Here is a 15991-nt window from a genome sequence, read left to right on the forward strand (position 1 = left end):
GTGGCTCATGGGCTCTAGAGCGCAGGCTCAGTTGTTGTGGTGCACGGGCTTAGTTGCCCCATGGCATGTGGAATCTTTCTGGACCAGGGCTCGAACCCATGTCCCCTGCATTGGCAGGCGGATTCTTTTTTTTTTTTTTTTTTTTTGCGGTACGCGGGCCTCTCACTGTTGTGGCCTCTCCCCTTGCGGAGCACAGTCTCCGGACGCGCAGGCTCAGCGGCCATGGCTCACGGGCCCAGCCGCTCCGCGGCATGTGGGATCTTCCCAGACCGGGGCACGAACCCGTGTCCCCTGCATCGGCAGGCGGACTCTCAACCACTGCGCCACCAGGGAAGCCCGGCAGGCGGATTCTTAACCACTGTGCCACCAGGGAAGTCCACTACGGCATTCATTCTAAGGACATTTTCCTGGTTTAAGAGTCTTCAGAAAGCAAATTAATAAAACATACATTTCTGCAAGAGGAATTCATTTACTTAGGACTAAAGTTTTGGCAACTAAGTTGTAGTGCCAATGCTAATACACAATATGCTTTATCAATAACTTATTTCTACAAATCAGTGCATCTTGTTTTCTATATTTTTCAAACTGTGCTCTACGATTGAGGCATGGATTAGTGATGAAGTTGGTTAGGCCAAGGAACTAGAACACCACACAAAGGAACAGGGCCAAACTGGTCTTTAAGACCAAAGGCGGTCCTACACAAGGACAATTTCAGTCAGTGTGCATGCCCTGCTAAGCATGGCATCAAAGTCTCAGGATAGAGGTAAGTCAAACCAAAGCTAGTAAGGAGATTCTCTAAGAGTTTAGGAGTGGGTACAACAGTCCTTAGGTTTTTCCTAATTCCTTTCATTATGATGCATGTATATCTCATGGGCCCATATGTAGCAGACCCAGCTGAGATGGCCGCAATGTCACTGTGAGTCCAGTGAACCAGCCAAATATCCTAAAAGGATTCTAGCATTCTCTAGAATAGTGCTACATGTTGTGGTGGTAGATTCAGGCCAACATACCACTTCCTGTGGGATCAGGGTAGTCCTAGAGCTAAACCAGACATTGCTAAAACAGATTTATCTGTTTTAAGATTAGATGAAGCTCTCTGAGAAAGCTTCAAGGTGGTTTTACCCTTCTCACTATTTTCTATTTGAAAATCATTCAAAGTGAGTTAAACAGCGCTACTTTCTCTATCACCCCATCAACATTACCAACTAAGCTCAAGAAGTAGGCCAATCCCTCTCTTACTCTTCCTATCCCTTCCCCACCCAAAGATCTCTCTTTTTTTTTTTTTTTTTTTGCGGTACGTGGGCCTCTCACTGTTGTGGCCTCTCCCGCTGTGGAGCACAGACTCGAGACGCGCAGGCCCAGCGGCCATGGCTCACGGGCCCAGCCGCTCCGCGGCATGTGGGATCTTCCCGGACTGGAGCACGAACCCGTGTCCCCTGCATCGGCAGGCGGACTCTCAACCACTGTGCCACCAGGGAAGCCTCAAAGATCTTTTTAAAAGCCCATTTTATACTTAGTAATGTTTAAGAATATTAGTTCTTTCTGAGATTTTCTTTCCTGACCTTCTTTAAAGTTCTTACTACTCTCCTGTCTTCATCCTTAATGTTTTATTTCCTTCCCATCTTGTTTATTTCCTCTAGAAAATGACTCATAAAGATGTTTCTGTGCAAACACAGGTTTAAGATGCCTCTTCACAAGTTCATTTGGGATCATACATATCATTTTTTAGAGCCTCACATTTATCTCCAGCCACAGAACACCTGTGTTTCCCCTGATTTCTAAAATCTGCTTACCTCAAGTGTAGGGTGTAAGGCTGGCTAGACCCACCTTTCTTTCTGAAACTCTTACTCCCAGCTCTATAATAATATAGTTATATATCTCTAAATCTTCTCCTTTGTTGGTCAAAATAAATTCAGAGGAAAAGTTCCCCTATCGTCTCCTGTCACTCCTTAACAGAGATAAAACTATCAACAACTTAACAATTTTAGTGATATCCCATTTTTAGCAAAATAACTTCCAGTAAATATCAAAATAGCTGGACCTCTCCATCTCTATTATATTTTATCTCAGGACAAATTCTGCAACTGTTATCAGGAAAGTATCACCTCTAGCCTCTACCTCAACATGTAGTCTACCCCAACATAGATAGACTACGTGCCCTCAAAAATAAAAATACATAAAATAAATCATTAGGGGACTTTCCTGGCGGTGCAGAGACTCCGTGCTCCCAATGCAGAGGGCCTGGGTTTGATCCCTGGTTAGGGAACTAGATTCCACATGCACGCCACAATAAAGATCCCATGTGCCACAACTATGACCCAGCGCAGCCAAATAAATAAATAATAAAACAAACAAGACTTAAAAAAAAAAGAAAGAAAGAGGATATATAAGAATCCGCCTGCCATTGCAGGGGACACGGGTTTGATCCCTGGTCCAGGAACATGCCACATGCCGTGGAGCAACTAAGCCCATGCGCCACAACTACTGAGCCTGCACTCTAGAGCCCGTGAGCCACAACTACTGAGCCTGCGCGCCACAACTACTGAAGCCCACGTGCCTAGAGCCTGTGCTCCACAAAAAGTGCACCACAACAAAGGGCAGCCCCCATTCGCCGCAACTAGAGAAAGCCGGTGTGCAGCAATGAAGACCCAATGCAGCCATAAATAAGTAAAATAAATTTTAAAAAAATCATTAGGTTAAAAGTTCATGTCAAATTGGTAAAAATTAAATACTTTGCTGAATACTGCATAAAAAATACGTCTCTTTTTTTAATCAAAGACTATGCTAGAACTAGATCTTATATGTGAAATACACAAGGATAAAAATGATCTTTAATTAAGAAGTACTTTTACACTGTTTTAGGAAAAGACATTAACTGTGGCTGAATGAGCTTTGTAGAATCCTTGCAGTCTTCATCTCTCAAACTTATGATGTAACATACTGTCCAGAAAACAGATAATATGCTTATTAGCAGAATATATATGTATTCTGCCAAGATAAAATTAAGAACTTCTCTAACTCATTTAATAAAATGGAAATGAACTAAAAGTTAACAGCTATCCCCCACTTTTCAAAAGTTCACTTTACACCACTTTGCTTTTACAGAACACCTAAGTACCTTTTTCACTAATCGAAAGAAATACAGAGGCAATTTTTGCTTTCATGAAAAAAGTTAATTGTTTCCTCACTTTATGCCATTTTGGCTTACAAAAGGCTTCATAGGAACACTCTACTTTTGAATAGTGGGGGATACCTGTATATGACTCAAATTAGCAAAGTATACATACTTCCTAGTGCTTATTTTCTCTGGTTTAACTTCTGTCTTCTTATTGAGGTCTTTTAGTGAAGAACTGAGGTAGAGTTCTTTAGGAACTGAAGCCACAGCAGGCATGATGAATAATCTTTACTTCTCCACTTTCACAATGGATGGTGTACTTCATTAAAAGTAGTTCTTTTCTGAAACAAAATGAACACAAATAATCCCATTAGTTTTCCTCATTAACAATATAACAAGTGAGCAGTTTAAAAAACAAACAAACTTCCTAAACTGTGTCCTTTGCTAACAGAGTTAATTTTCCATTATCTTGAATATTTATTTTTGGAGTTCAATATACAGGGTATCAATAAACAATCTACTTTCCCCTCCAAATTTTCATTAATGAAATGAATTACTGTTTGTATCATTTTGCATTAAGTATTAGGAATCTTTCCTGTCAAAGGAACAGAATAATAAAAGCTTTTATATTTTTCTTCTGTTAAATCTGCATTAACGTATAGTTTACAAACAGAAGGAAGTTTCATTTAGAAATATTTCTTTCTCATCAGTTTACAAAAAGAAACAAGTTGGGGGGAGGGGTAGCCAGGGCACATTATATGAAGCTGGGGATGTATGAACATGTTTCTGGTAGAATACACCCAAATACTTTGGTTTACTTTGAAAAGGTCTTTGATGTTTCATGACATTCTTTGTTTTCTCATCTGCTCTGGGAAATTCTGACTGGGAAGATGGAGGTAGTAAAAAAAAAATGAAGAAGAAGAAAGGCTAGGTATGTAACAATTAAGTTGTGTGTGTGTGTGTACCTGTGCAGGGATGCATATAGATGGGGCAGATCAGGGGAGCACACTAAATGGGAATCTTGGCAAGATCATAAGTGTCACCAAATGAAAACTTCAGGAACCCAAGTAAATTTATACAAGGTCTTCAGTTGTAAAGAACTAATTACAATTTGAATAAATAGCTGCATTAATACATTTAAGAGATTACAACTTTTTTTGATACAGCCACTATGGAAAACAGTATGGCGGTTCCTCAGAAAACTAAAAATAGAATTACCATATGATCCAGCAATCCCACTCCTGGGAATATACCTGGTCAAAACTATAATACAAAAAGAAACATATACCCTTATGTTCATAGTAGCACTATTCACAAGAGCCAAAACATGGAAACAACCTAAATGTCCATCGACAGATGAATGGATAAAGATGTGGTAACATATATACAACGGAATACTCAGCCATAAAAAAGAACAAAGTGATGCCATTTGCAGCAACATAGATGCAACTATTATCATACTAAGTGAACTAAGTCAGAAAGAGAAAGACAAATACCATATGATATCACTTATATGTGCAATCTAAAATATGGCACAAAGGAACCTATCAACAAAACAGAAACAGACTCACAGACACAGAGAACAGACTTGTGGTTGCCAAGGGGGAGTGGGGTAGGGAGAGGGATGGACTAGGAATTTGGGGCTGGTAGATGCAAACTATTATATTTTGAATGGATAACAACAAGGTCCTAATGTATAGCACAGGGAACTATATTCAATATCCTGTGATAAACCATAATGGAAAAGAATATAAAAGAAGAATGTATGTATGCATAAAATTGAGTCACTTTGCTGTACAGCAGAGACTGGCACAACACTGTAAATCATCTATACTTCAATTTAAAGAAAAGAGAGATTACAACTTTTTTTCTATCACTTATTTCCACTACCTTACTGCTCTTCATTCTATCAGTTCACTATTATTAGACGAATGGACATCAATGAACACTGAATCCTAAAATGCTGAGTAAGGTACAACTTTAGGGGTGAAACGGCTTCTGTTCACCTATGTGAAACTCCAAAAGCACCCCAATTTGCTTTGATTCTTGTCACATTTTATATTAAACATTAATACTTTCTCATTTCTTGATTAGGTATATAATCCATCAACAATGCACCACCAAAACAGCTAAGAGCATCCATTAAAGAATATGATAGGGATCCCTGGATTTCCTCATACTTATACAGATAACAGTATTGAGTGTCTTACCTTGTAAAAAAACATTATGTTACATGTTAAAGACACGAAGGATACATAAGAAGTGGTCCCTGACCTTCCAGGATAAACAGTTTAACAAGAGAACATTCCCTACTCCCCCATGCTCACCACCTCCTCAACCCCTGCTTATCCCCCTAAAGCTGAGTGAAAAAGCAGGAATACATATAATGTGACACCATTTGTAAGAAGTTTTAAAACAAACTAAACTGAGCAATATATTGCTTAAGGATACAAATCAGATAAATTTATAAAGGCAGGAAATGGTAAATAGAAAATTCTATTTCTGGAGAGGTAGAAGATACAATAAGGGAGGCACACACAAAGAGCTTCAGCGATATATAAGGTTTTATTTCTCAAGGTGGGTGGTATGTTCACAGATGCTCACAGATGACTGTTTTGTTTTATGTATTTATTAAAGTATAACTGATGTACAACATTATATGTTACAGGTGTACAATATAGTGATTCACAATTTTTAAAGGTTATATTCCATTTATAGTTATTACAAAATATTGGCTATATTCCCTGTTGTACAATATATCCTTGTAGCTTATTTTACATATAATAGTTTGTACAGATGATCATTTTATTATCAGGCTTTTATAACATAAAATAATACGTAATGTACTTAATGTATTTCATTAAAAATTTTTAAAGAAAGCAATTATATTATATAACAATGCAAATATGAATAAAAACATCCAATTGTCTACAAATATGAAAAGAATACCCAGAGAGATGTAAAAGTTAGGAAGTTATGGTTGAAACAAGCAACCATAAAATATATATGTTTTTAAATACTCATTAAGAAAAAAAACAGATTTGGAATATTTTTAGAGCCTAGTATATATAACCTCGTTGAGCACAGCTTCCATACAGTGGTGTGAGTGGAAGCAAGAGCACAAGCATTAAGGAATAAAGAAATGGAAGTAGACTGTAGATAACTTAAAAAAAATTGGCAATGAAAAAGAAAATGATGGGATAGAGTGGTGCTTCAGGAACATGATTTCTACTGAAACATAAGAAGCAACAGTTGAGAAACAATACTTTTGACTAAGGGAAAGCACAGTAAGGCCAAGAACCTAACTTTTCAGGAAGGTGCTTAAGGAAACTTGAGTCCTTACTGATGCCACAACAGACACCATGGTGGCAGAGGGCAGGGGATGCTGGAGCTTGGACTATTAAGGAGGGCTAAAGGACAGTAAGATAATAGTAACAAGAGTTATCCCTGACTTTTCTGCCCCCACCTAGCTCAGCTAGGATCTTAAGCTTACTCAACCACGAAAAGCCAACATATGCTCCCCTGATATAGGCTAGCTCTTGAAATGTCATTTCCAAAAAGCCCAATGATTTTTTACTGGCAACACTAAATGTACTAAGATAAGGATTAACGCCAGAGTTAGGCAGAGTGACCTCGTACCAGTCTGACAGTATCTGTTTTTCCTACTCTATCCTTTACCTGCGTCTTAAGTATTAGCGGTCTAACCACAGGACATATATTCAGAAAGTCAGGTAGAGTCTATTTTGTTGATTCATGACAATTAGGTTTCTTGATTGGGAAAAGAAAGCTATTTATTTGAACCCTCTAAAATGAAGGTCTAGAATATGTCTCAGTCAAATCTTTTTCTCATCATTACCTTTAAAGCTTGGATCTTTAAAAGACAAAAGAATATAAAAATTATATATGCTACCTAGGCAACTTAAAATAATAAATCATTAGCTATTTCAAAGTTAAATTCCATTCAAACATTCACAGGCATCCTACTGTACAGAAGACACTGTGCTCCCAGGAACTCAAAAGTTAGATGTGATCCATTTCCTCACAAAGTTTAAAAAACTTATGTGAAAGAGAAAGTTGTAAGCAGTGTTAATACAACATGTATTAAGTCAAACTATAAAGAGTTACAAATAATGTACAATAAGAAAAATTAACAAGATCAAGTATGACTAGAGGGATCTTGGGAGGCATCATGGAAGAGACAGCATTTCTGTGAGTCTTGGTGAGAGAAGGCTTTTGATAGAGATGAGAAAGAGTATGAGGAAAAAGTCAAAAAAGTAAAGAACATCTTTAGGAACTAGCTAGTATACAGAATGAACAAGGATTTGCTAGGCAGTAAGGTCTGAAAAATAATCTAGGAACAGATAAATGGAAGGCTGTGAATGTCACATTAAAGCATTTACTTTGTTTTCTAAAGGTAACAGAGAACCAGAGCAGGATTCTAAGAACAGAGTTATATGATCTAAACTAACAGTACAAGGTTAGGCTTTAAAAGACTGGAGATAAGGAAGACATTAGTTACCCATAATAATGATCCTAAGGAAAGATGATGAAGGTCGGAACTAGGGCAGTAGAGATGGAATGGAGGAGGCAGACAGATACTAGAGACACTGCGAAGGTAGAATGACAGGACACCGACTGAGTGACAACCGATCAGACACACCAATGGAAACTACAGGGATAAGATTATGATGACAACAAAGGTTTTTTTTTTTTTTTTTTTTTTTTTTTTTTGCGGTTTGCGGGCCTCTCACTGTTGTGGCCTCTCCCGTTGCGGAGCACAGGCTCCGGACGCGCAGGCTCAGCGGCCATGGCTCACGGGCCCAGCTGCTCCGCGGCATGTGGGATCTTCCCGGACCGGGGCCCGAACCCGCGTCCCCTGCATCGGCAGGCGGACTCTCAACCACTGCGCCACCAGGGAAGCCCGACAACAAAGTTTTTAATGAGGGTTTCCAGGAAAAAGATTGTGCTTTTTTTTTTTTTTTTTTTTTTTGCGGTATGCGGGCCTCTCACTGTTGTGGCCTCTCCCGTTGCAGAGCACCGGCTCCGGACGTGCAGGCCCAGCGGCCATGGCTCACGGGCCCAGCCGCTCCGTGGCATGTGGGATCTTCCCAGACCAGGGCACGAACCCGTGTCCCCTGCATCGGCAGGCGGACTCTCAACCACTGCGCCACCAGGGAAGCCCTTCCTTTTTTTTTTTTTTTTTTTTTTTGTGCTTTTTTAAAGTTACTTTTTCTGTCCTTATTTGATTTTTGAGAACAGCTGAAATAAAGAACTTGCTCTGATAATGTCATCAAAGGACCACAGTTGTTTTCATTTTCCTTCATTAAATTATACGTTATGCTGTCAAATAAGATGTCTGGTGTTAAAAATACTTCCAGCATTGCCTTAATTGCTATTTTAGCCTCTACAATCACATATACTTCTGCAGAAGTCAAAGCACAAGGTAAAGGGTATTTTTCCCTAATCATGTGAGAAAGCAAAGAATACATATCCAACTTAAATGTATGTAAACTTTAATGTATTAAATTTTTGATAAGTCATTCTGCTGCACTTTGCCATTAAAGAAATTTCAAAAGAGACTGCCATAAAATAACTTAAGGCCAGAATGACTGAATGGATTTACAATTTCCTTATTTTGGTTGCAACAGTAAAAACAAACACACCGATACTTATACAGGAATGTTCAATAACTACAGAACTCAAATAATTTTAAAATCTACTTGTTTAGTTCTAGAACTAAATACAACATATAGCCCACTAAAACTATGTTATACTTCAAAAAGGACTGTAAGTACAAAAACTAAAATAACTAAGTATATGTAAGAAAAAGTTCTCCTAAAAAAATTTTTTTAAGATGTGTAAACCTGATAAAGATTTAAGAACAACAGCTTAATCAAACAGCAATGCTCCAAAAATGAAATACAGGCAGTGCTGAAAATGAGCTGACAATAGGGAGAAAATGGAAGGCATATATACCCCTCTCTCTCTCTTTCTGACATTTTTCTAATCCTTCCAAAGAAAGGAGTAGAGATTGGACGACCTGAACCAGAGTGATGACTAAAAAGCAAAAAAGTAAAGACTGAGGTTTGTTGTCATTCAAACTGGTCCTGATATCTTAACTAGGGCCTTACACCAGCCACCGCCAAGGTTGCTGGCAACACTGAAAGGAAAGCAGTTTGTCTTTGTTGGCCATCCATCATCTCATCTCACCCCATCTCTGGCCTTCAGATAGCAACAGTATTCACTACATCATCTGACTATCTTAAATTTCATATAATCCATTCTATACTCACTCTAGTTAAAATGCCAAGACAAGTAAGTACTGATGAAATAATCTGCTTTAAAGCAATCCTAAAGTTAAGGCTCAACCCTTTTAAGAATTAATCACTGCTAAAAAAACCTCTAGTATTTTCTGAGTATCTACTATGAGTCTAGTGACAATAGCAGTGTTTTTTAAAAATCCCTTTAGAAGGTCACAATCACCATTAAAAAAACAAAAACAAAAAAAACCTGAAGAGAAAATATCAGAGCATGTCACACATAGTAAGGTTAAAACTGTTTCATGAAACTTTAGTTTTGGCTGTGTACCTGTGTATGCACATATAGAACACTGGGTATAAATGTGAAATGTCTATAGGTTACAACTGAAAGTGTAAAAGTCCTGCAGAGCAATGCTACTCCAAGTGTGGTCCACAGACCAGTGCTGGTTGAGGAACTGTTGGTTACCAGTCTGTGATAAAATAAGCTTATAACAGAATGTAAACCTATTAGGCGCACTGAATTTTTCATAGCAGCAAAACTTTCTTTACAAAGAAAGCAATGTACTGATTATATTCTAGCACAAGCTGCAAGACTGTAAGAGATTGGCTACTTTGAGTAACACTGCTCTAGGGAGACAGAGTATCACAGGGCTTCTGATCACAAATACCTTAGTCTGTTTATCAAGACCAAATTAATACTCATTAAATAATAAGCCAACAATTAATCCTACACTGTACATTAATATGTGACTCCAGTCATTGGGAAGTCAAAAGGAGGGAAAAATTCACTGTAACTTGGGGTGAGGGGGAGCTTCATCCAGTCCAGAGTGTACTCTTTTGTGCTGATCCCTCGTCCTGCAAAAATCAACTTAAGTTCCACCTCTTCCATCCTTGATGGTCCCAGCTCTTGGAGTTTATTTCTTTTTTTTAATATATGTATAAATTTATTTATTTTATTTTTGGCTGCATTGGGTCTTCGTTGCTGTGCGCGGGCTTTCTTTAGTCGCGGCAAGCGGGGGCTACTCTTGGTTGAGGTGCGAGGGCTTCTTATCATGGAGGCTACTCTTGTTGCAGAGCACGGGCTCTAGACGTGCAGGCTTCAGTAGTTGTGGCTCGCAGGCTCTAGAGCGCAGGCTCAGTAGTTCTGGCGCACAGGCTTAGTTGCTCCACAGCATGTGAGATCTTCCCGGACCAGGGCTCAAACCCGTGTTCCCTGTGTTGGCAGGCAGGTTCTTAACCACTGCGCCATCAGAGAAGCCCTGGAGTTTATTTCTTGATCTAAATCCTATACTATCAATATTTGTTATCTATAGCATTCCTTTAGTACAGAATTTGGACCAAATGACAATTATGACTAGGCTTTAAGATACTCATACCTCATAAGCATGCAGTTTCATGATGCTGTGATAGAGACAGAAACTGGCCCTAAGGATAGGAGTTAGCTATGAATAGAGTGAGAAAGGAGGGCATGCCAGAAGAGGAAATCAACACGAACAAAGACACAAAATGAGAAATCAGTATGGGAAGGTAATAAGAAAAATAAAGAATGCTATAGGGATTATTAGGAAATAATCAAATTAGATCAAGGGATTATACTAACATGTCTTTATAAGTCATTACTCTAACATGCTAGATCTCTAACATCTACCTTAGTAGTCCTTATAGTCAACCCTTAATAACTGTTGGCTAACAATAATAAATTCTATTAGGTAAGGAAATGGAATTACATAATGGAGGATTTTGAAGCCACCCAAAATTGTTTATATTTAATTCAGCAGGCAATAAGAAGCCAGATCTTGAAGGGAAAATGGTATCTCTGGGCAGGTCAAAGTGGGGATATGCAAGACAGATTTGAAGGAAACGGGAACAAGGGAATGATACTTTAGAAAAGAATAACTAGCAGGCCATGGCAAAACAGAACATAAAAAGGTAGAAATGTGGGCTTCCCTGGTGGCGCAGTGGTTGAGAGTCCGCCTGCCGATGCAGGGGACACGGGTTCGTGCCCCGGTCTGGGAAGATCCCACATGCCGCGGAGCGGCTGGGCCCGTGAGCCATGGCCGCTGGGCCTGTGCGTCCGGAGCCTGTGCTCCGCAACGGGAGAGGCCACAACAGTGAGAGGCCCACATAACGCAAAAAAAAAAAAAAAAAAAAAAAAGGTAGAAATGTGCTTTGACTGAAACAGTATTTTCTCTCTTGAGTATACACACACACACACACACACACACACACACACACTTTCAACCCTGAGAAATGTGAAGAATGGTAGTGCTGTTAACAACAACAACAAAAAAGGAATGGTAGTGCTGTTAACAAAAATAAAAAGTTTAAAAAACTGATCAGTTTACAGCAGCATTTCTCAACTTGGGCACTACTCACATGCTGGACTGAATAATTCTTTGTTGTGGGGCTGCCCTACACATTGTAGGATGTGTAGCAGCATCCCTGGCCTCTACCCACTAGATGCCAGTAGTATCCACCCTTCTCCAGTTGTGACAACCAAAACTGTTTCCAGACATTGCCAAATGTCCCCTGGGTGGGGGTGTGTGTGTGTGTGTCAAAATTACCCCCAAATAAGAACCACTGATTTACAAAAAAATCTGAACATGGTGAGTGTATGCAAAAGGAATAACATCTAAAGAAGGATGCCTTGATAGAGATGTAAATACATAATCAGACATCAGGTTTACAGAAAGACCAGATATTAAATCAACTATTAAGGCGTTAATGTTACTTTGATAATCCTCAGTGTTTTGGGAGACAACAAAGTATTGACATTGAAATAATATGCTATCTAGGATATAGTTTAAATATTCTATGCTCTTCACTTTTACGTATATTTTTAAACTTCTGTAATAGTTTTAAAAACACAGACATCATTTACACTAGTAACTAAAATCAGAAGAATGAATCACTAAGGAAATGAGATCTTGTTTCTCTACAGCTAAGATACCTGAAGGGATCAGAACTTGGGGAGTGGGGGTGGTTCCTAAAGGAGGAAAGAAACACAGAATGAAGGAAAACCAGGAAAGTGAAATATCATGGAAACCAAAGAAAAAGAGAAGTCCAAAGTTACAAAGTTCTTACAATGCTAAAAAGAAAAACAGAGTAAAATAACTAGCCCTAGTTCTGAAGAGTGATTAAAAACCAGCTTCAATGTGGTAAACATTTAGAATACCTCCATCTATTCAAAGTGTAGCACTGGGGGCTGCAGGGGACACAAAGAATATACCTCCTAACATAGTTTCTACCTCTTAGGATGAAAGATGAGTACACAGTGGTAATACAAAGCAAAGTACCATATTACAGGCACTAACGTACCATGCCCCAATTTTTTGGTTTTATTAAGGACCATTCCTAGAAAAAACACGAGGGTAATTGTTTTACACAATAGGTGTCTATCTACCTATATAACCTTGATCCATTTCTTATCTCCTCTTCCTCTTTATCTCTAATTTTTTTTTTTAGCAGAGGCAAAATGGATGAGCTGGGAACCCAACTGTACTTAGTAAGTACCAAAAAAAGAGCTATGGTTCTCAACCCTAGCTGTACATTAGAATCACCTACAGAACTTTAAAAAAATATTGATGCCCAGGACCCATTCCTAAATGGTTCAATCAGAATCTCTGAGTGTGAGACTTGCACATAGGTATTTCTATAAAGCTCCTCAGGTGAATTCTAGCGTGCAATCAAGATGCAACCATAGGCATAAAGAATGGATATAAGCATGTTACTAGAAGCAATAAAACGCTATGAAGATGACAATTAGTTTTCAGCTGAAATCAATTTTTTTTTGTTTTTTGCGGTACGCGGGCCTCTCACCGCTGTGGCCTCTCCCGTTGCGGAGCACAGGCTCCGGACGCGCAGGTTCAGCGGCCATGGCTCATGCCATGGCTCATGCCGCTCCGCGGCATGTGGGATCTTCCCGGACCGGGGCACGAACCCTTGTCCCCTGCATCGACAGGCGTACTCTCAACCACTGCGCCACCAGGGAGGCCCAACATTTTTTTTTGAAGGTAGAATTTTATATTTATTTATTTTTAACATCTTTATTGGATTATAATTGCCTTGCAATGTTGTGTTAGTTTCTGCTGTATAACAAAGTGAATCAGTTATATGTATACATATATCCCCATATCCCCTCCCTCTTGCCCCTCTCACCCTCCCTATCCCACCCCTCTAGGTGGTCACAAAGCACTGAGCTGATCTCCCAGTGCTATGCAGCTGCTTTCCACTAGCTATCTATTTTACATGAAATCAACATCTTAAGTTATATAACTCCCAACCTACCAAAATTATGAGAAATCATTTTAATTTTTAATATTTTGTAATTAAGAAATTAAAAACCCCAGGATTCCTACACCCACAGCTTTTCAATTTGTTTTGAAATTGGTATTATAATGCATAATAATTTCATTTTACTACATTACAAAGACATCAGGTCAAATGTTATATGATATTACACGTAGAATCTAAAATGATACAAATGAACTTATTTACAAAACAGAAATAGACCCACAGACACAGAAAACAAATTTATGGTTACTAAAGGGAAAGGGGGTACGGAGGGATAAATTTGGAATCTGGGATTAACAGATACACCCTACTACATATAAAATGGATAAACAACGAGGACAACAAGGACCTATGGTATAGCAGAGGGAACCATATTCTACATCTTGTAATATCCTATAATGCCAAAGAATCTGAAAAAGTATATATATATATATATATATATATATATATATATATATATATATGACTGAATCACTTTACTGTACACCTGAAACATTGTAAATCAACTATACTTCAATTTAAAAAACAAGAAAGACATGCAGGTTCACATCATTGTTGGTACATTTCAGAGAATTTAGTATTATGAAAGACTAAACTGTAATGTGTTAGAAGAGGCAATGTTTAGCTATCTCAACACTAACTTTATTCACTGTACATGAGTACTGTGTGTTACTTGAATTAGTACGGTTATAAATGTTATTACAAATAAGTTTAACATAACATTTCATCATTTACTAATACATTTTATATTATAAAAGTCTAAGTCTCGGGCTTCCCTGGTGGCGCAGTAGTTGAGAGTCCGCCTGCCGATGCAGGGGACACGGGTTCGTGCCCCGGTCCGGGAAGATCCCACATGCCGCGGAGTGGCTGGGCCCGTGAGCCATGGCCGCTGAGCCTGCGCGTCTGGAGCCTGCGCGTCCGGAGCCTGTGCTCCGCAACGGGAGAGGCCACAACAGTGAGAGGCCCGCGTACCGCAAAAAAAAAAAAAAAGTCTTAGTCTCATTTTCCACTTATTATTATACAACTCTGGGCAAATTCCTTAAATCCTCCACCACAACCACGGCCACTGCTCAGTTTATTATCATCTGCAAAATGGGAATAATTCATCTGCTTCTATAGAGTTTTCAAAGGTGTCAATGAAATAATATATACAAAACATGCTCCGAAAATTATAACATGCCATGAAATGGCTAAAGAAATCAGAAGCGTAAGTTATTCTGCATCTACTATTATATCCAAACATCAGTCAACAAAATTATGGTAGGCTAAAGATGGCCACAAGTCCTTCGGCATTCTCCTCTTCAAAAGGTCTGTTATGTGGTTGGGGGAGGGCTCTAACTGCTCTAACCAATACAGAATGTTGGAAGTAACGCTGTGCCAATTTCTGGGTCCAGGCTTTTAAAAGACTTTAAGAGAAAGCTTCCACTTCCTGACCCTTCAAACACTTGTCTTGGAACTCAGCCTCCATGCTATGATCTGTCCAAGACACATGAAGAGGCTATGTTGTAGGCACTCCAGTCGACATCTCCAGCTGAACTCCCAGCCAACATCAACTGCCATCCATGGGAATGAGCCACCTTGGATGTCCTGCCTAGCTGAGCTTTCAGATGACTCCAACCCTAGCTGGATATCTGACTACAAATACATGAAACCCTCACCGAGAACCAACGAGCTGAGTCCAGTCAGCCCACAGAAACATGAGATAATGAACTGTAGTTTTAAGCCACTTTGTTTTAGAGTGATCTGTTATATAGCAATAGGCAACTGGGACAATGACCAAGATTAAAACAAAAAAGACTCAATAATATCTAATTTTATTAACACCTCATATTTAATAGACACTTTTTTCCCTTTCACCTCTACAAAATAAGTACATTTTTATGTAGAAAATGTTCATAATAAAATATAATGCTAGACATTTTATGGGAAAAAAATCTGATGTACTGACTCTTACTTTACAAAAGCCATTTTGGTTCTTTCCCATTATGTTCACGCTAATAAACAAATGACCATAATGACTGACAAAGTTCAAGTAAATATATTAAAAATTAAATTCTAGAAAGACATCTTTAAAATATTTTTGTTTTTCTCATGCATTGTTTTCTCAAAAACTACAATGCATACCTATGTGCAATTAATATAAATTTATATCATTAATCACAGGTTGTTGTTTTTTATTATAGAGTCCTTACTATCTAATTTAAAAGATGCACCTAATGTGTCACAAGAAAAGGAATACACATTTCAACATGTTAAAGACATAGCACAACCTATGGAACCTTTCAGACAGGCTGGTCCAGTACTCTGGAATCATGAGAAACGA

The 15991-nt window shown here is 38.7% G+C and overlaps 1 protein-coding gene across 4 annotated transcripts in view; it reads right to left on the reverse strand.

The window, feature by feature from the left end:
* USP8 (ubiquitin specific peptidase 8) overlaps positions 1-3396 on the reverse strand; it is a gene marked incomplete at both ends in the record, with an annotated part of 47413 nt that extends 44017 nt beyond the window's left edge. For 3 of the 4 annotated variants that reach the window (XM_079700296.1, XM_079700295.1, XM_079700294.1), the window contains one exon: positions 3288-3396. In XM_079700296.1, coding sequence (XP_079556422.1) covers positions 3288-3391 — 104 coding nt within the window. The remainder of the gene's footprint in view (positions 1-3287) is intronic. The other variant, XM_079700297.1, reaches the window with a different exon arrangement.
* Between the last annotated feature and the right edge of the window lie 12595 nt (positions 3397-15991).

This window comes from Hyperoodon ampullatus, assembly GCF_949752795.1.
Source record: "Hyperoodon ampullatus genome assembly, chromosome: 3".
NCBI lineage: Eukaryota > Metazoa > Chordata > Mammalia > Artiodactyla > Ziphiidae > Hyperoodon > Hyperoodon ampullatus.